Source organism: Acomys minous (assembly GCF_964271855.1).
Source record: "Acomys minous genome assembly, chromosome: 9".
NCBI lineage: Eukaryota > Metazoa > Chordata > Mammalia > Rodentia > Muridae > Acomys > Acomys minous.
In genome coordinates this window covers 9,637,907-9,660,912 of record NC_140490.1, presented here as the reverse complement: position 1 = coordinate 9,660,912, position 23,006 = coordinate 9,637,907, and the positions used below count along the sequence as shown (strand labels likewise).

Here is a 23,006-nt window from a genome sequence, read left to right as displayed (position 1 = left end):
AACCACCTTAGATCGGTCGCTGAGCCGCCCCTTGTTCCTGCATCTCACAGGAGAATAAGCAGTTCTCACTTTAGCCAGTAGGTGGCGACTCTTCTTTTTACTCCTCATCAGAAAGCCCTTGTGTCTTGCTAGGTGTGGTGGCCCACACCTGTCTGTAAGATCTGAATGTAAAAGGTGGCACACACTGCTGCAATCCCAGCAGAGGCAGGTGGATCTCAGTGTAGGGGGCTGAAGCAAGAGGAACAAGAACAAGAAAAACTGGTGTACAGAGGTGATTTCTGATGAGCATTTTTATTAGAGCCAGAGGTGACAGCCTTTTCCATTGAAACAAATCTCTGCGTTCAAAATGGAAGACCACAAACAACTTTGCTCTGTAATTTACCTCTTTCAAACTATCCCAGAACACAGAATTTGCTTTATGTGGTCCTTTAACATAACATCACAAGTTGCTAACAGAAAACACATTAAAAAAAAAAAAGCCTTATATTCTCTATCAAGTCAACCACCAACTTTTCTTAGACTCCTGTGCTTGCATGCCTGTGGTGTGTGTGTATGTGTGTCTGTGTGTCTGTGTGCCTGTGTGTCTGTCTGTCTGTATACCCAACCTAGGCCTTGAGCATGTTAGGTAAATGCTGTACCACTGAGCTGTTTCTTTTCTTTTCTTTTCTTTTCTTTTTTTTTTTTTTTTTTTTTTGGTTTTTCGAGACAGGGTTTCTCTGTGTAGCCTTGACTGTCCTGGACTCGCTTTGTAGACCAGGCTGGCCTCAAACTCACAGCGATCCGCCTGCCTCTCACTGAGCTGTTTCTTAGTCCAATTTTTCTCAGAGTTTAGAATTTTTTATTAGATATGAAAATAAAATTCACTTCAAATACCAACACTCAGGATATATTCATTTGAAAGGAGGGGTAGCAATAAACTTTAAGCCTTGGATTTTCTTCAAACAACTGTCACACGTTTGCTAGATTTTAATCAGTTTTGTCTGGGACCTATCTGTCCTACTGGGCCTAAACAGAAGACAAGGTTAAAACGTATTACCAATTCCTAGTGAATATGGTGCCCTGGCTTCCTAGCTCTTGGGGCCATGATGGAAGCACAGCCGATCGAGTGAACACGTGTGCAGGCCCGTTCTCCCCCAGCCAGCAGATGTACACGATCAGCTCTTCCCTGAGGCTGGAGTCTGTGGCTTGATCTTCTTTACAGCTTCCAGAACAGAGAGCGGGTTCACTCGGTCTCCAAATTCCTTTTCTCGGTGCTCAAGAAGAATGCCCTAAGGCAGAAACAGGAAGGGACGTCAGTCTTCACTTAGAGGTGTTCACTCATGAAACAGACTCTGAGTGCCAGCTGTCCATCAAATCCTGTGCTTGGGCAGCTGAGAGCCCAGATCTGAATCAAACCCAGCACCTACCCTGGAGGAGTCCAGTCTTCTGAGGACGGGGACTGAGGAAGCCATGTCCCAATACTTGGGACACATGAAGCTACACATGGTTAATTACAACAAGGGTATGTGGAAGGCTTCCTGGATAACAGGCAGATAAAAGCGCATTCCATCTGAAGAGAAGAGAATGAAAGCACTGAAAAACCCTACGGAGTAGAGCTCAGAAGCCACTTTGACGGGCGCTGAATGACCGTCTGAGAAGGTAGACCCACTCCTTCGTTTAAACCTCTTAAGCTGGGGTCACGGGGGCTGGAGAGAGATAGCTCAGAGGTTGGGAGCACTGACTGCTCTCCCAAAGGTCCTGAGTTCAATTCCCAGCAACCACATAGTGGTTCACAACCATCTATAATGAGATCTGGTGCCCTCTTCTGGCCTGCAGGTGTGCATGCAGACAGAACACTGTATACCTAATAGATAAATAAAAAACAAAAACAAAAACAAAGACTGGAGTCACACTTCCTATACTGTGAAGAAAACGCATTAAGACACAGGACATCCTAAAGTTATCCTGAAGTAGTAAAATGATAAAATGACATTTGAGATTATTAGGAATCCCCAAAATTCTTTAACTCACTATATCTGGTCACTTGCCTTACATTTTAAATAATCTGTAATGTGTTCTATCATTCTAAAGATAATAAAAAAAGTAGGAGGAAGAGGAGAAGGAGGAAGAGAAGGAACAAGAAGGAAAAGCAGCAGCCGCAGCAGCCAAGCCAGAAAGAAAGCTTGTCCAACAGAGGCACCTGTAACACAGACGCCTAATACCCTGAGTTCAGTCCCTGGATCTCACACAAAGAGGCAAGAGAGAACCAACCGCCTCAGAGCTGTCCTTTGATCTCCACACACACACATTGTGATATACACATGCCTACACACACACACACACACACACACACACACACACACACACACAAATAAATAATAATTAAAAGTCCACCACACTGTGTGTGTATGCATTGGGAAGTGAATGAGGAAATTGAAATCACTTGCCCAACAAGCCACGTGCAGGCAGTGAGACTTGTGGAAGGATGTATAACAGTACGGGAAATAGTGATCACCGCTGTGTGAGAAACCAAGCCAACTGCCGCCCAGCTCAGTTCCAGTGGGCTGCCTTCAGAAGTGCCAGGCAGGAAGGCAATACCCATCGGTCACTATTTTGCTGTTTTTAGATTCCCTATATGGCATTTGCATTCTTTAAAGTAACCAGGCCTCACAGATCATTATTCTTAAAAATTTATAGCTAGAGGCATTTGGCATACTAGGACTGCAGAAACTACCTCCAGGGCGGCCTCAGGAGAGTGGTGATGCCCAGCCAACCCAATCCACCCTCCACCTTGCCAGAAGCTCGGGAAGAGAACCAACAAACACCACACCTAACGACGGCAGGAATGTGCTGGCCCAGCTGTGAGTACCAACTGAGTCATCCCCAGGCAAGAAAAGGCTGGCAGGTGTACCAAACCCTGCCTTAGAGGCCACCACAGAAGGCAGAGGTAAGACAAGGAACTCCCACAGGGCCAGAGAGGGACGGAGAGGGGTCACCTTCCGGGGTCATCTGGACCAGGTCACTGAGAACCGCTTCTGAGGCCAAACTGTGAATGCGGTGGGGCGCTGTCCTTCTGGGTTCCTGAGTTTAATTTCTACATGGTGCTTGCCAGCTGTGTCTCTGACCAACTCGTTTCCTAGCTCTAAGGCCATTTCCTTACATTTAGGTGGGAATGAGAAAATTAGCATCCCAGACTAGCCAGTCATAAGGAAGACATGAAACTATGCATATGGTACCTATAACTAGGCACCTGCTTGGCAGCCATTGCAATGAAGAGATTTTGATATATTTGTTAGAAATCAATAAACAGAATTATGCCAAATTAGACACCATTCACTGCTAAATTCTAATACAAATAAGTAAGAACAATTACCAAAGGATTTTTGTTTGTTTGTTTGCTTGCTTGCTTGTTTCGGTTTTTTTCGAGACAGGGTTTCTCTGTGTAGCCTTGGCTGTCCTGGACTCACTTTGTAAGCCAGGCTGGCCTCGAACTCACAGAGATCTGCCTGCCTTTGCCTCCCTGAGTGCTGGGATTATAGGCATACACCACCGTGCGCGGCTACCAATGGATTTTTTAAAAGATGAGAAATAAACCTTTCCATTCTCAATCTTATTCCTCTTATGTTGTGAGACCCAACAATGTAGACTAAGGCTGTTTGCCTACAAACAAAACAGAAGAAGAAGAAGAAGAAGAAGAAGAAGAAGAAGAAGAAGAAGAAGAAGAAGAAGAAGAAGAAGAAGAAGAAGAAGAAGAAGAAGAAGAAGAAGAAGAAGAAGAAGAAAAAGAAGCGAAGCAACACAAATGCAACCACTCCCTACACAGGTGCATGTCATCTCTATGTCTGCCGGGTGGCCTTGTCTCCAGGTCCTCCTCCTGTGGCCCATGCCTGCTGTGTGTCCTCTGGAAGCACCAAGGCCCAGTGTGGAGTACTCACCTGCCTCCCAGGCCCACAGGAACCCCATCCCTCTCCTCATCTCCCCTAGCCTTCCTCAGGGTCCCCAAGTTGATTCTGACCCCTTGTTGCCAGAACCCCTAATACCCCATTCACAGAAGAATAGGTTCTCTCTCCAGGCACAGCCCTGACACCGAGATCTCCACAGGAAAAGGACTGTCTCTCTCACATGTTCATGCCATCCTCCCTCATCAGGCTGCTTTTATTCCTTCCCCTTTTTACCTTTCTCCATATCCATTTTTGATGACTTGGGACATGCCAATTATGTATATTCACTTTCTTAAAAATCCCCCCCGAAGCAGAGTTTCTCTGTGTACTGTCCTGGAACTCACTCTGTAAACCAGGCTGGCCTCGAACTCACAGAGATCTGCCTGCCTCTGCCTCCCTAGTGTGTGTATTTACAAATAGAATAAAAATGAGGTATCTGGCTAAATACAGAAACTCAACTTAAAATGAGAAGTCAGGCCCAGGCTGCTTCGGTGCACACTGGACCAAGCTCCTTGGTATAGCTGCTTGCCTGCTCTCAGTCTCAGGTTCACCAATTGCAGTCTGAGCAGCGCGACTGCCTCATGGCCTGACTGTAAAGTGTGTGTGTGAGATGCAAGCACACAGTACATGTGCGACTGGTGACAAGTGCTGGGTGGACAGAGGGAGACTGGAAACCTGAAGATTCAGGGCCCTACTTTAGTCCCTGTCTGGGGCCTCAATTCCAGATACCCATAGGCATGTAGTAAACACTGAGATCATACCTGCTTTCCAGAGCCTATCACAAAAACTCCTCCAAGGATGAAGCCTTCGCCTTCCAAGTTTCCAGAGAAGCCCCCGTTCCAGGCCCGGAAGGAGTTGTACCACACACCCAAACGGACGAGGCCCATGAACATCATCTTCCGCCTCTCTGGACCATAGAATTTTTTCTATAGAACAAGGAAGATGCTGTGTGAGCAGTTTGCATATCTCTCATCCCCAAAGAAGGATGCCAAAAGCCCCAGAGCCTGCTACTTCATGTTTATCCTGCAGCCTAATGCACATTGTTCCTCCCAGAATTGTACTCAACTGCCTAGAGAAATAGAAATCTGCCAGATCTGACTTTCTCTCTCCCCCCCCCCAGGGTAAGCACTCAAATACTGGGTTCAACTTTTGATCTCAAGGTAGTTCCAATCTGAGGAAATGACTATCCTCCATGCCAACCTCCCACCCTTTCTCACTGTCTACAATATCCTGAAGGGGAAAGAGGGGAGATATCTCTGTATGAGTCAAGGGGCAAGAGCTTGTGCTAATTTTTTGTTCTTTCTCACCCTCCTGGGCTAAAGGTCAAGAAAGACTTTAGTAATAACGGAGAATAACTTTCAAGGGTCCTGTCTGTGCTGTACTCAGTGAGCTGGGGGGCTATCCAAGTTCAGGGAAACTGAAAGGGAGGCCTGCCTCCAGCTCCAGGACAGACTCATCCTAGGTCAGTGACCTCTCCCAGCTGAGTGCTATATCCGACAGCAAAGGGCCCATGAGACCTTTGTTGCAGGGGTCGGGGTGGGGGGTCAAGACAGGGTTTCTCTGTCTTGGACTTGCTTTGTGGACCAGGCTGGCCTTGAACTCACAGCGATCCGCCTGCCTCTGCCTTCCCTGAGTGCTGGGATTACAGGCATGTGCCACCACACCTGGCTCTCTGTATTTTAATTTTAATTATGTGTGTATGTGTGAGTCTGTGCACATGACTGAAGTGCTCAGAGGCCAGAGGGGAGAGAAAGTACTGGATCCCTTGGAGGTGGTGTTACAGGCCGAGGTCAGCCATTCAACACGGGTGCTGGAAACGGTTTGGGGAGCCTCTGGAAGACCAGAAAGAGCACTTAAGCACTGACGGGGTCTCTTCATCCACAACACACTCACCTTTTCATCCAGGAAGATTTCCCCTTTGAAGTAAGGCTGGAAGTCCTTCACTTCTCCCCTGACCTGCTCCTTCACCACAGCGTAGAGAGGAACACCCAAGTCGTCCAACGTGGGCTTCAGGGAGGACAGGTCCGCTGCCTCCTGTGGGAGACGGGAGGTTCAGGGACATGAGCTCTGGAGCTCTGCAGTCAAACTGTAGCCCAGGGCTTGGCTGACACTGAGCAGAACTTTCTTCCTCTTTCCAGATCTAGTCTAACCTACTGGAAACATATCCTTGTTCCAGAAAGATCCCTAGGCCTGTGCTACTTCTCAAGCATGTTCTCTGCTTTCTGCCTGTGGGGTGTGTGTGTGTGTGTGTGTGTGTGTGTGTGTGTGTGTGTGTGTGTGTGTGTGTGTGTGTGTATGTGTGTGTGTCTGTACACTAGCTAAGCCTTCATGCCATCTTCAGTACTGTCACTTAGGTTCCCAAGTATATCTCACTATTAGATATTCTGTCTTTTGCTTCACAGACACCTCAATGTCCAGAACATGAACACTATATAGAAGGCACTGAATACTTGGTAGAAAGAGCTGAAGACGGACAACGGGAGGATGTGACCCTTGACCCCATGAACCATGTGCTGGAAGAAATCAAAATACTGCATAAATCATGGGAAACTTTCGACTTTAAGGCCCACTTCCCTTTTCACACTAGAGATCCTAGTTAAAGAGAGTTATCAGGGAGGTCTTTTAAACGTAGCCTGTCCACCTCAGACACAAATACGGCGAGACATGGTAGCAACATGTTTTCTACAACAACGGAAAAAAAAGTCAGAAGTGAAAGCACAGCTAGACAAAAACAGAATTGATTATAATGCATTTATCAAGAACTCTAGTGAGCAGCAGATTTTGGCTGGAGCAGAGGGGAGGGGCTACAGTGTCTGATGTGGTTGAAGACCACCTGCTGGAGATGCGGTTCACTGCTTTCCTGGGCTCTTTCCTCTGGGGATGTTGCTATTGAAAGCCACTGAGAGGAACGGAGCCACCTAACTCCTGCCCACGCGTCTGTTGAGTCACTTATACTTCAATCCGCCCACCTTTCTGGACATTGTAAGTTTCCACAAAATGCTGAGCCAGGGCACAGAGCAGAACCCCGAAGAGGCTGCAATTAGCAGCAACAGTCGCTCCTGGAACCTCCTCTGTGTCACTGGCTTCAGCAGCACATGTCACAACAGCTTCCCTGCTGGTGGCTGGAGGCCTGGGAGATTTGGAATCCAAAGGTCCCAGTTGACACTCCACCTCCAGAGTAACAGAAAATAATGAACCTCTAAAGAAGACCAAATCTGAATGACAGTGACCTGCCCACATGACCAGGGGGAGCTGAAACTGAGAGGAAACTTAGCTTGCTGATCACCTGACCTTAAAGTAAGAAGGTCCTATGTTAACTGGGCAGGTCCAATGTCATCACTGGGGTTTTTTTTGTTTGTTTGTTTGTTTTTTTTTTGCCACCAGCCCACACTGGGGTCTTAAATGCAGATGAGAGAGGGAGAAAGTCAATGCTGCAAGGATGTAACAATGACTCGAGCAGCTATTGCTGCCTTTAGAAACGAAAAGGGAAACTCACAAGCAAAGAGCACTGGTGGGTACTGGAAGGCTGGGAAAGGTAAGGAAATGGATTCCCATGACAGCTTTCAGGGAAATGCAACTAGACTCCTTTTTGGAATTCCACCCTCCAGTCCTGCAAGGGAACTGCTGGTAGAGCCACCAAAGTTGTGCCATTTGCTACAGCAGCAGTAAGTAAGGACACGCTAAGCATGCAGTTTGGCTCTGTGGCAACCTCTGCTCCATTGTCTGCCACTCTGTAAGGTGACAATGGTGACAACCGGTGGTGGTATTTCTCAAAGAGCCCTGAGAAGCCTTGCACTTGGGGATGTGGCTCAGTTGGTACAGCACTTGTCTAGCATGCACAAGGCCCTGGGTTCAATCCCCGACATCACACACACACAAAAAAAACTGGGACATAGTGGTGCCTGTCTGTAATCCCAGTATTCAGGAGGTGGAGATGGGAATTCAAGGGCTACATTGCAAATGAGGGGTCAGCCTGGGCTACATGGGATCCTGTCTTTAAAAAACTGAAGAGGCTGGAGAGATAGATAGCTCAGAGGTTAAGAGCCTTCCAGAGGTCCTGAGTTCCATCCCCAGCAACCATACGGTGACTCACAACCATCTCTAATGTGATATGATGCCCTCTCTGGCCTGCGGGTGTACATGCAGGCAGAGCACTGTATACTAAATAAATAAATAAATAAATCTTAAAAAAAGAAAGAAGAAGAAAAAAAAAGGAGCCTTGCTAGTAAGGTGTTGCAAAGTGTGTGCACTCAGCAATATTGGTGGATTCTTTATCGCACACAGAAGTAGAAATCTCTTAGGGTTGGTCCAGGCTCCCAGAAAAATGAGAGTGATAATCCTGACAGGGCCACGGGTGTCACTTGGGGAGCTAAGCGGTTTCAAGGGCAAGAGAACCTCAGTCTATTTTTCTCCTAGTCGAAGCAGCTATTTCAGAACTTGAGGCTTGTGACACCACTTGGGCAGGCCACCAAACTACCCTGGCCCACTTTTTTTTTACTCATTTATAGAGTGACTGGGCCAGGCTCAGGCCACTGCACAATTCCTTGTTGCACTAGCTCTTATGTTTCAATAATTACAGCTCCTGCCCTCCGTGGTCTGTGTTCTCCATCACTCTTCTGCTTCCGTTTGAGCTGCCCCCCTGGGACCACACTGGGAGTAAGCATCTGCCTCACTCAAGCTTCCGGGCCAAATGCATCCACACTAATATGACTGAAACCCTGCCCAGCTACTCCGTCTCTGAGAGCAAAAGGGGAGAGAGAGAAGTCCAGATCTCGAGTGGAAACGGACTCCAGTGGGTCCTGAGGAGAGGCACACAAGCAGGAATGCTCTGGCGTGCCTCCTTGAGGAGGTCCCTGCATGCTATGGCTGCATCAGAGAGCAGCTCTGAGGTCTCCTCGGAGCTCTAGAGCCTTATTTCAACAAGCATGCATCTATGCTGACTCTTAGGAACTCAGGATTTTCTCCTGTTGCTACCGAGGATTAAATGAAAAGGCAGTGCAGGAGATGTCTGCTACCACACTGGGCAAAAGGCTTGAAGGACAGAGAAAGTTGCTAACCCCACCAAGATATATGGAGTTGTTAGAAACAGGACCCGAGCCAATGTCAAAACAAATGCATAGAGCAAATGACAGAAGAATCCAGAAATGACAGAAGGCTCAAGAGCCTTGGTCACATAAGCCCTCGGTCCTGGCTAGAAATACTCCAGACCCCACTGTCAGAACGCTTTCCTTCTAACGGATCGTCAAAGGCACTCACCGCACGACAGAGGAAGCAGCCTGGCCTTCGCACAGCCATGATCACAGCCCCATTCTTTTCCCATAGCTCCTTTGCTTTGAATGTCCTTGGTTCTGAGAAAGAAGAAAAAAAAAGTTACTATTGCCTCCTAGACCTGCCCAGTCCTTCACCAGGCTGAGCGGTCCACACTTGGGAGGAGGCGAGCACAGACAGGGAAAACGCAGCTCCTTAAGGAACACTAACAAGGCTTGAGGATCCTACTACACAGCCCAAAGATCCACACCCACAAAGATCAACTTTCCCTTTGTTTAAAAAAAATATATTATTTATAATGTATTCTGGCTGCATGTGTGCCAGCAGGCCAGAAGAGGGCACCAGACTTCATTATAGATGGTTATGAGCCACCATGTGGTCACTGGGAATTGAATTCAGGACCTTTGGAAGAACAGCCAGTGCTCTTAACCTCTTAACCTCTGAGCCACAAAATCAACTTTCAAGGCAAACATCCAACTTGCAATAATTTCTAGAAAAATGGCAACTCCACCTAACAGCTAGCAGCATTGGACATTGTAATAATTCTGCGGCGCCCAAACTGAGTTTTATGTTTCGACACCCCTCCTCAAAACACTCTTAAAAAGCATACTCAAATGAAAAAAAATTAACCTAACCATGTTAACTGCAGAACTTTCAATACTTATAAACAGAACAAGGTGGAAGATACCCAACAAGTAAATGCTTGGGAGAGTTGGTGTGGACTCATTATAGATTAGCCTTAATTATTTTAGTACTCCCCAGAGGTATCCGTGTGCTTGTGGGATGCAGTGTGAGCAAACACAGAGGGGAAGCCGTAGTCACATGAGATTTTTAAAGACATGGGCTGAACAAAGCTTGGCGGGTCTCTCTCTGCATTCTTCTAAGGTGACCTGCCAACCAATCTGAGCCATCGTGCTCCTGCCTTCCTAGGCCAGCTCTCTCATCTATCGAGCATATGACGATGGCACTGCTCTGGGGGTACTGGCCAGAGGACCACCCAGTCAGTGAGCCCTACTATTTCCCAAGACATTTCTGCCACAGCTGGGCATGGCTGAACCCCACCGAACCTGGGCTCTGATGTGAAATGTGCCTGGCAGGGGTAGAGCTGGCATGACTGAGGCTCACAGTTCCTGCCGTGGCGTTCAGGTGGGCCCCTGAGGACAGGTACACAGGTTCCTGTGTCCTAAAATCCAGGCCCCTTGCTGCAGCTTCATGACAGGCACGTTCACCACAGCTCCCCAGATCCCCCTTTACAACTCCTTACTGTGGACCGGGCCCTGTGCCGTGTATCAGGAACACAGAACAGGGTAAGTAGTATTTTTTGAGCTTTTTCCACTCAGACAATTCTATTTATTTTACTCTTTGTGACAATCTCAAAAGCCTTGGAATCCCTCAGAATACTCTCTGGAACAGCTGGCTTATTAACTGATGGTGAAATATTACCGAACATTATGGAGCAATCTGTCATTGCAGCTAAGACAACAGGAATAGAGAGTGAAAAATGACTTTGATAAGAAAAAGATAAATTAGGGGCTGGAGAGATGGCTCAGTGGTTAAGAACATTGGCTGCTCTTCTAGAGTTCAATCCCCAGCATCCACATGGCAGATCATGAGTAGCTCTAGTTGCAGGAATCTGATATCCTTACATATAAATACATGCAGGCAAAACACCAATGCACATGAAAAAAAATTAAAAAAAAAAAAGAAAGAAAAAGATAAATTAGCCATTAATATCAAGACGACATCCATGTGACTATTTATAAGCATGGACAGGAATACAGCAAAATAAAAATGATTGCGTCTGGTTGGTGTAAGTATTGGTAACTTAAAAATTGTTATTCGACTTCCCCCTAATATTGCTTCAAGAACAAGGAACGATTTTAGGAAGAAAACTAAAGGAGCTAAGTATGCGCCTTAGCACTCTGGAAAAGTACTGAGGCCGGCAGTCACTCCTTACCTTTCTCCAGTGTTTTCAGGTCTATGTCTTCCAAATATTCCAGCGCCGCTTTCCGGGGCTTGGACAGAAACATGTCTGTGTTGGCCAGGAGCAACGCCAGAGCTGCGGCCCCGAAGGCTCCCGCACCGATGGACCACATACCCATGTTGAAGAGACTTGGGTCCTGGAGGAAAGACATGTCTGGAGATTGAGAAGAAGGAAGATGTTACTGTTCCCACAGGACAGCTGGAATCTGACCTCCTGCCCAAGGCTTCAGTGGGCAACTGGCCAGGGGGCCGGGGGAGGAGGGCCTGAAGAATGGAGAGACGGGACTGGTCAGAGCTGTTCAGCCGCTTGTCTGAGCCCCATTTGAGAGCTTGGGGAATGCACAGGCACATGCAAGTTTGTGTCCCAAGGAGCTCACTAGGGCATGAGGAGTAGTGAGAGACGTGACAGCCTTCTGGGGGTGGGGGGCGCGCTGGCTTCTCCTGCACCTCTGCGGCACTGGGACCTGCTGCTCAGCTTGCCCTGAATCCCTCTCACTCTCTTTCACAGTGAGGGTGGCAAGTAGCTCAGCTCTCACCTCCCCAGACAGAGGACAGCTTTTCGCAGCCGTGATTGGAGGCGCGCATCCTTGTTTTGTGACCCTATCTGTCTTCCCAGAACAAAGCTTGCATTCAGAGCCCCTGCCCCTGCCCAGCAAGCAGGGTCTGGCTCGCTCGGGCTAGACAGATATGCTTAGTCAATTCCTCCCAGCTGAGAACAGCTTTCTCACTCATTATAGAAACGAAATAGGCCTCCATTAAAACCAAAACAAAACTATCCAGTTTCAGCAGCACCAATCACAAAACAAAACAAAAAAGCAAATACTACCCGAAGCCTACCACCTAGAGATGGCCACTGTTAACCAGAATATCTAAGAGGGCAGCACTCCCCCCTCCCCCTCCCACACCCTCCTCCTAACTACTACCCTTGTTCCCAGCCAGCCCCCCCCCACTAGTAAGGCTCCCTGCAAACCCAGAAGCATCCCACCCCAGAACAGCGTTAGAACTCTGTCCAGTTCACCTTCTCCAGACAACTACCTGTTTCTGTTGGTTCTCCTTCCACCCTAAGATAGATCACTCTCATCCGGGTACCTCCCTCAGAGCCAGCTAGGTGCTTGGATAAGTGTGCGTGGGGCACTGGGACCAGGCGGGGGGGGGGGGGGCGGGAGTAAACCACCTAGCTGATTTAATTCCACCCTGCAGGACTGGAACCTGGGGATTTCTCCAAAGACTGAGTGGAGGCTGAGATAGCCACATGACTGCAGAAACAGGAGGCTTGGAGGAGGGAGGTAGTGGCCCCCAGGGGTGGGGGTGGGGTGGGATGGGGCTTTGGGAATGAAAGAGTAGACGAGATCATCCCTGAAGCCAGCTTAGGAAGTCCAAAGCTGAGTTATGAAATAAAAGAGAGGCCTGTTCTCTCAGCTGCTCAGCAGGATGAGACAGGAGGAGCCCATCAAGTTCAAGGTCAATCGTCTTAAAGCAAAGAGAGGCTGGGGAATCTAGCTCGTGATAGACCACTTGCCTAGCGCACACAAGGTTTACTCCTCAGTATCAGTATAATTCAATTAATCAATCAATTACTTTAAAAAGAACCCCAGGTAGCCAGGCATGGTGGCGCACGCCTTTAAATCCCAGAACCTGGGAGGCAAAGGCAGGAGGATCACTATGAGTTCGACGCCAGCCTGGTCTACAAAGTGAGTACAAGACAGCCAAGGCTACACAGAGAAACCCTGTCTCAACAAAACAAAAAACTAAAAATAAAACAAGAAAGAAACCCAGGCAAGGATGGCCAAATAAATAAGACATTAAATAAATAGATAAATAAATGAGGCATGTAGTATTGATACACTTGAAAAAAAGAAGAGGAGGCCAGTGTGGGTCTTTGAAGGTCTGGTGGCTGCTCCTGCTCCTGTATCCCTGATGTAGGGGATTTCCTTGGGGAGGGAAGACGTCCTTAGAACCACCAAAAGGTTCTATGGTCAGTGGCTCACCGCAAACAAGTGCTGAAATGAACTCAATGCAGTTAAGCGATGGACATGACTTAGACGCAGCCAGTCTTGGGCTCAGCAGGAAAGAACGTTCCGCAGGCCTGCTTCCAATTTTTCTTTGGCAGACTTACACATAACTGGATTACAGTTCACAGAACAATTAGGAGGGAAATCACAGCTCCCCGACACCTGCTGTAAACAGGAGAGTTCCAACAGCCTGGAAGAATGTTGGGACCTTTATGACTTCTACAACTGTTCTGGATCACGGGCAGGTGTACATAATTCTGTAGCACAGGAGTGCTGCCCTCTGGTCATGGATACGGATGAAAGAAAATGCATGGGGGAGCTTACATCTACCCTACAAACGGACTCCTGGAACCCAGCACTGCATTTGGGGGTCCAGGGACCCCCTACCCTACCAACACATCCCTACTGCACACTTAGATGTCACCAGGCTCCATTTTCCTACCACTCAATAACAAGCATCTGGCTTGCTAACTCATGGTCACATCAAGGGAATCCAACTCACCTAGACTGAACATTTATTTTTTATGATTTATTTGGTATCGACCTGTTGAATAAGTGGTGATTTTGGAGAACACATTACGTACGAGACACGGGCTCAGCTTACAACATATTGGAAAAGCAAGTAAGAAGGTTAGGTAGCTTGCAGAGTAAGGACACGGGGCGGGGGGGGGGAGGGGCGGGCGGGGGGTTGTAGTGCCGCAAGGAAGGAAGCCAGTCTGGGCAGCCACAGAAATAGAGGAAGTGGCTTTGGAGTTGGTGTGGGACACAGTTAACAAAGTGAAGGCGTGGCTGGGCCAGAATGATTGAGCCTGGCATGGAACTGACTGACTGGGAGTCCCGTGGAGAGGCAATCCAGAGCCGGCCCAGCCCTGTAACAGCAACGGAGGCTTCACCCAGCCCACCTTCCCACAGCCACCGGTCGCGCCTGTGTTTCCTTGCAGCTCTCATGCCATCCTAGAATCTCATCCAATCTCAGGCTTCCCTAGGACCCCACTTCCTCCTGTGTGGTCAGACCACTGGGGAAAGGTTTTGGGTAGGACCACGTAGTAGATTCAACTCTCCCCTGCAGGATTTTGGTAGCGTGCTGAAGGCACCCTAAGAACTCAAATTCACACGCCCCCGGAGGCTCCCATCTCCCTATCTCACATTCAAGAACTGGGATACAAGATGTGAGTTTCAAAGCTACCCCAGGGAGGATGTTTTCCACCCTTACCCTCTACGGTATGGGTATACTGTGATCATAAAAAAAAAAAAAAAAAAAAAAAAGACTAAGCCACTCCTCTGAGGCGAGCACCCCGTACAGGCTCTGTACCCCAAGGCTTTAGCAGCAGTACTGGTGGAAGGCGGACGTCTCTCTGAACAGGCTCAGACTGCTCCCACCCTAGCAGATGGCTCTTGTGCTGCTGCTAAGCCCTGAAAACTTATCACCAGAAGTGCCCAGCTTCCCGAACTCACTCAAAGCAACCCCTCTCCTGGTAGGTCTGCTGCCCAGACTTAGCAGACTCTGATCCACTTACTCCCATGGGGAGTAAGTAATTTCCCTATCAGCAGGTAGCAGCAATACTGCCATTGGTAGTAAACAAGAACAGAACCCCAAAGCTCACACAGTCTTGCTGCTGTCACCGCTGGCCTCGCCACACACCCAGACGTGGGCCTGTGGAGGTCAAGGGCATGAATCTCCATCTTCAGGAGAATTTCAAACAGGCAGCTCATTGTCTGCAGTAGCCAATACAGTCCCACTATGTCTGGTCTAAAGGAAATTTACACCAGCTTCTCTTGCTCATCCTCTGTTCCTTCTTTAAAAAGAGTCCAGCAAAACAAACAAATAAAGAAACAAACAAAAACAAAAAACAAAAAAAGCTGGACATGGTGGCACATTCCTTTAATCCCAGCACTCTGGAGGCAGAGGCAGGCAGATCACTGTGAGTTTGAGGCCAGCCTGGTCTACAAAGCAAGTCTAGGACAGCCAAAGCTACACAGAGAAACCCTACCTCAAAAACAAAACCAAACAAAAAAACCAAAAAAAAAAAAAAAAAAAAAAAAAAAGAATCCAGCAAGGTTGTTTACACAAGAGCCACCCCACCCCCACCTGACAGCTATGTACTTAGCTCCTCATGGGGGAACTTATCTGATCCCCCCCCCCCTTGTCTCCCAGAAGGTGGAGCTGGGTAAGTCTGCAAAGAACTAGCAGCTGTAAGAGCTCAGAGTGGGACTGGAGAGATGGCTCAAAGGTTAAGAGCACTGACTGCCCTTCCAAAGGTCATGAGTTCAATTCCCAGCAACCACAAGTTGGCTCATAACCATTTATAACGAGATCTGTATACATAATAAATAAATACATTTTTCAATTAAAAAAAAAAAAAAGAGCTCAGAGTGGCAGCTCAGGCCGAGGGAGAGCTGATGGTGGGTAGAAGGAACCCAGCTGGATCCCCCAAGTCAGAGCGCTATCAGCTACCATCTTTCCCCACACCCACCTTCTGAACTCCACAAGGAAGGAGTGTCCCGGCTCCTTAGACTCCAGGGGCATCCTCTGCTATCAACACAGACAGCCTGGCTTTGAAGCCTCAGCATTCCTGTTCTTCACTTAAGCCCACCTTGGCCCACCTGTCCATCTGTGCCCCCTCCCCTATATCCAGCCCTCGGGCAGGCCAAACCTGGGAACTGCACTTACCATCTGCCGGTGTCCTCTCCTCTTCTGCCCCACAGGGTGTGCAGGCAGGGTGTGCAGGCAGGGTGTGCAGGCAGGGTGTGCAGGCAGGGTGTGCAGGCACAGGGCGGGCTGAAGGTGGAGCTCTGGAGTCACGCCTAGGCCCCCTAAGCTTAGCCACTCCACTGGCAGGCCGGGGCCACACAGAAACCCCGAGGGGGCTCCTTCAGCTGCCAATGATTAATCTCCAGAAAACATCAAAGTGGCTAGGTGCCAAGGCCCCCTAGCTCTTCAAAAAAAGTTTTGAGTCATTTGCAGTCAAGCAGACTATAACATTTCTTAAGTGTCAGCAGCCTCCCCTCTGCTATGGGTACATACTAAAGCAGGCCCTTAACACAGCCCACATGTTACACTCACAACATCAAAGGGACAGGTCCTTTGGTCCATGGCTCTTTGCCCAGCCTGCTCTGTACCTTTTCTTACTCTGTACCCAGGATGTCGACTAGACTACCAAGGAGCCCTATTTGCTACCTATTCACCACCTCCCTTTCTTTTCCCCTCAGTGTGCAGGGGTGCTCATATGTTCACATATAAGTGGGCCGCGTAATCAGATAGAGCCTCCAGCTGGAAATGCTTTCAGGAAAGGGTGTTTAGCGGAAAGTATTATTTATGTTGGGTCTTACCAACAGGCAGACATGGTAAGGGATATCTGGGTAAAGGGATGACATAAATAGTAAATAGTAAATAGTAAATAGTATTGAGAGTGGTTTGGTGAGCATCCCGTAGTGGCCAGGGATGAGACAAGAACGGTGGGCCGAAGTTAGGCTCTGTCAGCTCTGCTGAGAAGCTAAAATGGAGGTTAGCGAGCGATAGCATTACATTGGCTAAGGACTGAGGAGACGGCTCAGTATTAGAAGCACTGGCTAGTCTTCCAGAGGACCTGGGTTCGAGTCCCCGCATCTACATGGCAGCTCACAACCATCTGAAATGCCATTCCCAGGCTGGAGAGATGGCTCAGAGGCTAAGAACACTGGCTGCTCTTCCAAAGGTCTCGAGTTCAATTCCCAGCAACCACATAGTGGTTATAACCATCTATAATGAGCTCCGATGCCCTCTTCTGGTGTGCACATTTACATGCAGGATGAAACACCAGCCCCAGGGGATCCAAAGCCGTCCTCTGGTCATATTGGCACTAGGCAGGCACGCACACAGTACACATGCATACATGCAGGCAAAACACCTATATAAATAAATACATAAAACACATAAATAAAATCATAAATAAAAGAGATCACTCTGGCAATAGCACAGAGAGTGAAATATAAAGAAGCAAAGTGGAGCCTGGCCAAGTTCATTTGGTTCTGGGCGGTTCAGAGTCAAGGGGATGCAGGCTTAGACTGTGGCAGTGAGTTAAGAAGGGGGGTGGGTAACAGACACCTATGAGATGGATGGAATTTTGACTATTAAAATGTAGGCAGTGAGGGCCAAGGAAAGGAAAATTAACTCTAGGTTTCCAGCTTGAGCAGGTGGATGGGTAATTGTGTCGTTCACTCTAGAAGAGAAGTCAGTGGTAGATGGAGGTCAGTTTTGGATATACCGCAACAGGTCCATATAAAACCTGCTGTTACCTGGAAACATCGAGACCAAAACAGGAGTGGGCACTGGGGGCCGGGGCAGGGGTACTGCCAAGCTGGTGGGTGAAGTGTTGGAAGCAGGCGAGGTCACCAGGAAGGGTGTAGAGGTTCAGAGAAGCCACTGAAGTGGCAAACCCTTTCCTATAAGCATTGCCAACTGAAGGCTCTACCTGACCGCGGGACCCCAGCATATGTGCACATGCGCACACCTCTGCACACCGTGGAAGAAATGGGCCTCGTCTGCTGTGTTTTGGTTATCTGTCTGACTTCACAGGATGCCGAGGGCAAGGGGGAATTCACTCTATCAACAGCCCTTATCAAGAAGCTGCTACATGGAATGTAAGTAATGTAACGTAAAGTACATGTACTGTATCGGTCCGTTAACGAAGGGATTTGAATTTTGCTCTTGAAATGTTGCAGGGGAGCAGGGAAGTAGCTTGTTGCTGCCCAATTTCACTTCTGTGTGGAAGCTAATTCTGGACACTGCTAGGTTGACATTAGAGAAAACATTAAGCTCGGGACTTGATCTTGCATCGAGTCCCCAGCTCTGTTGCTCACTGGCAAGGTGAGCGAAGACAGCTGCAGCCGGCCGAGTGTACTCACTGAGTAGGCAGGAAAGAAAACTAGAAATCCTCTGTCCCAACTCTCACATCCAGACTCTGCCTGCAGCACCCAGCGACTGCATCTCCCGGGAGAGCCTCGGGTGCTGGGCTCCTTCTCCTTCCTTTCTCCTGCTTGCTCAGAGAGCTGCCTCTAGGCAGGAGCCGATAAAGTCTTAGCAACAACAAAAGCATCAGCAGAGAGTGGGTGAACTCATGTCTCAAACATGTAGGGACAGCAAGGAATTCTAAACCCCAAGGGAACACCTGCCCTGCCCAGCCTCACCCAGGGACTCTACCCACCTCAGGAAGAACTGGCCTGAGGCAGACCCAGGGGACTGGAGAAAGGAAGGTGAGAGAAAACAAGGGGAGGGAGGAGGCGCATGGTTTCCCTGTCTCAAGCCTCCAGTGAACAGGCTGGGAAGATGTTCCCCAGCCCCGCTCCTTTCCTCTACTGTCCTTTGCTCTTAAAGCTCTACTTCAGTAACCCCTTTATTGAGTAAATGAAAAAGAGCTAAGGCCCAGAGAAGCTGACGAGCCCAAAGCCACACGGGCCAGAAGGGCATCAGTGTCTATGTTGGGACTCAGGTCTGAGCCTCCCAACTCCCAGCCCACGACAGATTACCCTGCTTTGGATTCTCACGGTCCCGCACAGCCAGCCATGCGTGCCTAAAGCTAAAACAGCACACATACACACTGGAGTCAGACGCAGCTGCTGCTGAGCCCTGGCCATCGGCTTTAAGTGAGCAGAGAGCAAGCTTCCTTCTGAGTGGGGCCTGGTGTCTGGAGACAACCCCAGTCTCTCCCAGGCCCAATCCTTGGCAAGCAGCTTACAAACTGATGCCAACTGTTTTCTTAAGGATCATTCTGCCCGTTCTCAGCTGAGAAGCCAGTCTACATTTCCCCCCTCTGCCCAGTAACAAGGCCCTGTTAATTCTCGATGCCATCGAAAATGCCAGCTCGGCGGTGGAAAAACCAGGGGGAGGGGGTAGGCACAGGTGAGCTCTCCCAACCCCCATGTGTAGCTGGCCGCGTCCAGGCAGCTGTGCTTTGCCACAATCTCCAACTTTCAGCTCTGTTCTCCCAGGGGCGAGTGCCTCGGTCTATCCCAGCCTCCTCTGAGACACTGGGGTCAGAATCATGAACAGAGGCTCAGAGGAGAGTAAGACGGAACGATCAGCAACCAGGAAACTGAGGCACAACTGAGAGGGAGGGGCATGGCTGGCCGGGAAGCCCTTTCCTGTCAGAATCAGTCCCTCCAAGGATCTGGCCTTCGGCTGACTTTTCCCTCCTGCCTTGGCCTAGAAGACCTGCTTTCTCGAGTTGTATGAATATGGACGGGAGGATGAGGACAAACCTCCAAATGACACTACGTCCCAGCAAGGAAATCCGAACTCACATCGAGCCCTAAGAGGGCCAGTCTATTACTCATTGCCTTAGGATCTTCTGAAAACAAGCAGAGTCCAGCAGCGGCACAGGGTGTGGAGGAACACCATGAAACACAGCAGCAAGCCGGGCTGTGGTGGTGCATGCCTTTAATCCCAGCGCTTGGGACGCAGAGGCAGGCGGAGCTCTGTGAGTTCCAGGCCAGCCTGGTCTACAAAGAGAGTCCAGGACAGGCAAGGCTACACAGAAAAGCCCTGTCTCGAAAAACCAAAAAAAAAAAAAAAAAAAAAGAGAGAGAGAGAGAGAAAGAAAAAAAGAAACATAGCCTGAAAAGGCTTCATAATGTTTTTTTTCCTTTTTTTTTTTTTAAAGCCAAGATCTTGATATGTACTTCAGGATGGCCTAGAACTTGCCACTTTTCTACCTCAGTCTCCCCAGTGCTGGGATTTTAGGCATGCAGCACCCCACTAGGTTTAGCAGTGTCTTTTTTCTTTCTTTTCTTTTTTTCCTTTTGCAGGGTTCAGATTCACTCCCTGTCTGAGGAGAGCAAAACAGATTATCACACACGACGGAACAACTTCTCCAGCGACGTCACTGCAAGTCAGTTTCCTCGGTGGGAGTTCCAGGTCCGAGGGAGTCCTGCCTTGTATCTGTATTCCTCCCACAGCCCATACTTTGAGTTAACTCTTTGGCTCTCCCACACTGCTTCTGGCAGTGCCCATCTCCCTTGGCAGAGGTCACTGAGCTCAGAGGTGAGGCTAGCTCCTTCCACAGCACCCCCTGGATAGCTCGTGCCACAAGCCTCTGGCCAAATAGACTCTGAGCTTAGCATTTCACAGAGGCAGATAGCCAACTAGCACAAGAGTTGCTTTTTATCTGACATGCTAACCGAAGTGTGCGCATGCGCCTCAGAACTCCAGCCCTCCCCAAACATTCTGGTGCCATGCAAGTCTGAGATGACTGTTAGAAATGAAGACTGCAGCCGGGCATGGCAGCGCACGCCTTTAGTCCCAGCACTCGGGAGGCAGAGGCAGGTGGATCTCTGTGAGTTTGAAGCCAGCCTGGTCTACAAAAGCATGTCCAGGACAGCCAGGACTGTAACATAAAGAAACTCTGTCTTGAGAAACATAAAAGAAAAAAAAAAAAAAAAAAGAAATGAAGACTGCAGTCAGGGGGCAGAGATGGGGGGGGCACTGCAAATTCAAAGACAGCCTCTGGAAAATTCAAAGCCACCCAGAACCACAGAATAAGACCCTATCTGGAAGAAAAAAAAAAGAAAGAAAGAAAAGGGAAAGAGGGGTTACGGCTGTTTTGTACCCCTTCAGGAACAACACAAAAGGTCTCAAGTAAATGGCATCCCTTGTAAGTAAGGAGACTAAGGGAAAGGTCAGAGCAAGAACAGTCATCGCGGTCCAATACCTACCTACAGGTTGTATGAACCTGGACCAGCCATGTTTTACATCAGTAAAATGGAACAATTTCTGAATCACCTTCCACAGAGATGAACCAGGATTAAAGGCACGAAGATGCTATAAGCTCTTTCACAAAGACTGCCAGCGACGTTTAATTCTTACTCATTTCTGGATTAGTCAGTGATCACCCCAAATATACAAAACAGGATTTTCTGATGAGTATCTCCTGAGGAGTCAGAGTGTGTAGTGTGCACCCCAGTTTTGTCTCCAGGGCTGGGCCATATAAGACTCTGTTATGGTAGCAGGCTCCATGACAATGCTTAAAATAAAACCCAAGTGAGTATTTTCTTTGCAAATAAATCATCTACCAAGCTCCAAGAAAAAAAAAAGTTGAAATAAAAATAAAACCAAACAAACTAGGTAACAAGGCTGTGAAAACAGATAGGAGGCACGGTTCCAGCTGGACTCTAAGTATGTGCCCTCCCCACACAAACCCTGCCAGGCTACACCTTAACTTGCTTTGCTCTCTCGAGGTTCATTTTCACCAACTCCTTCAAACAACCCAGCAACTTGGAGGATGGGCTGTCCTGGTTCTCTGCTCGTTTTCTCATTATCACACCTCAGCAGTGTTTTGAAATTTACAACCGAGCTCTCTAAGTCAAAGGTTTGTAACCTTTGGAAGAGAGGGAAACAGGTGTCTCTCAGACGCCCTTACAGGACATCCAAGCACAGAGATAGGACGGTCGCTGCTACCCCTGGCAGCCTCCAAGCCTACATGGGGCAGACCCCCACCCCAGGAGGCCGACAACCGTTTTTTTTCTTCAGCCCTCAGTTTCAACAATTCAGTTGGGTGCTACCAAAGCCAGTTCGGGACGCGGTCTCTGGGCCCCAAGTGTGGAGTTCGTCTAGATCGCTGGGGTGAGCGGAGGGCATATTGGAGAGCGGTCCCCGGGGAGGATCGAGCCGCGTCCTCCATCCCGAATCCACACTCCCAGGCCCCAGTCCTGACCGGATTCTCACCTGCGCCCAGAAGACCCCGCCTCCGTGGACGTCACGTCACTGGCCTAGCTGAGCGGCACCGGCGGACGCAGGTGTCTCCCGCCCGCCTTCTCCGCGCTGCAGCCCAGCGTTGACCGCCCGTGGGATCAAGCCCTCCCCCGCGCCTGCGCAGCTCAGCGCCTACGCCACCACGCCACTTACACGTGACGGACACGCCCCCTCACCCGCAGCTCCAGACTAGCGATTCAGTAGAACTGGGGTCTCCTTAGGGCAGTTCTCGTTCGCTCGCTCATTTCCGGGGGCGCTAGGCGCTAGTTTGGGTTGCACCTGCCCAGTCTTAAACAGAGACCCCTGATGTGCTCTGTGTGTGCAGCTTCTATCCTCACCCCATATTCCTCTTCACCCCCAAATGTTGGTTATCAGAGTGAAGAAAGGCAGCTGAGAACTGGCTTTCAGGATAACACTACCTCCTCTTAGCTTCTGAGCTGTTTGTCTTTCAGTCATTCGTATTTATTTAGTATAGCTCAGAGTGGTCTGAAATTGTTCATCCTCCTGCTACAATTTCCCAGGAGCTGGCATCACAGGCGCGCGCCACCATGCCCAGCTTCCATCCATTTTCCTTCTGTAATAAGTATTCATACTGTTGTATAAAAGCTGTAGTCAGAAGAGCAGTTTCAAAGACAGGATTAACTGACTCACACGGAAGAGTTAAGTGAGGTAGGGGAGACAGGGCCAGAGAAACAGATCACAGAGCAGTTTGCAAAGAAATACTGCAGGAGCGGGGCAGGCACACTGGTCAGAAATGGTCATCTCTCCGGTGTGTGTTGAGGGTGTCCACATGTGTGGGGCTGAGCACCTGACCAGAAGACTAGACTGTCCTGTTCAAGTCAATCTTTTTTTAGGTTTTTCGAGACAAGGTCTCTCTGTGTTAGCCTTGGCTGTCCTGGACTCACTTTGTAGACCAGGCTGGCCTCGAACTTACAGAGATCCGCCTGCCTCTGCCTCCTGAGTGCTGGGAATAAAGGCGTGCGCCACGACCTGCTCAATCTTTATTTTCTCATGGTTTTCACTGAGAGAAACAAGACTCTTGCTATGTAAAAACAAATTCAAGAGACTAGGCAATGTAAGGCGGTTTTTATTTTTCTA

General features: G+C 48.8%; 1 protein-coding gene and 1 long non-coding RNA gene across 5 annotated transcripts; one reads left to right on the top strand and one right to left on the bottom strand.

The window, feature by feature from the left end:
• Positions 1 to 272: 272 nt before the first annotated feature.
• PRXL2A (peroxiredoxin like 2A) lies at positions 273 to 22,038 on the bottom strand. 4 transcript variants are annotated; one of them, XM_084796794.1, is made up of 6 exons: positions 21,882 to 22,038; positions 11,146 to 11,308; positions 9,177 to 9,268; positions 5,814 to 5,954; positions 4,682 to 4,846; positions 273 to 1,268 (listed from the first exon to the last, which is right to left on the bottom strand). In XM_084796794.1, exons 2-6 carry the CDS (start codon positions 11,288 to 11,290, stop codon positions 1,155 to 1,157), a joined length of 657 nt encoding a protein of 218 aa, XP_084652920.1. In that variant the 5' UTR covers positions 11,291 to 11,308; positions 21,882 to 22,038; the 3' UTR covers positions 273 to 1,154. The 4 variants fall into 4 exon arrangements, with proteins under 4 accessions (XP_084652920.1, XP_084652917.1, XP_084652919.1 ...); XM_084796791.1 differs by having other exon boundaries at positions 11,146 to 11,325; positions 21,882 to 22,036; XM_084796793.1 differs by lacking the exon at positions 21,882 to 22,038 and adding an exon at positions 15,855 to 15,968.
• LOC311605948 lies at positions 13,160 to 19,769 on the top strand. Its single transcript, XR_014782124.1, has 2 exons — positions 13,160 to 13,805; positions 17,613 to 19,769. It is a non-coding gene; the product is annotated as an uncharacterized lncRNA (long non-coding RNA).
• Positions 22,039 to 23,006: the final 968 nt, after the last annotated feature.

Coding starts and splice junctions, on each gene's coding strand:
- PRXL2A (XM_084796791.1), bottom strand. CDS start 11,323: ATGTCTTTCCTCCAGGACCCAAGTCTCTTCAACATGGGTATGTGGTCC. Junction 9,269..11,145: donor CCTGAAAACACTGGAGAAAG/GTAAGGAGTGAC, acceptor CTTCTTTCTCAG/AACCAAGGACATTCAAAGCA. Junction 1,269..4,681: donor TGATAGGCTCTGGAAAGCAG/GTATGATCTCAG, acceptor TTTCTGCCTTAG/GGCATTCTTCTTGAGCACCG.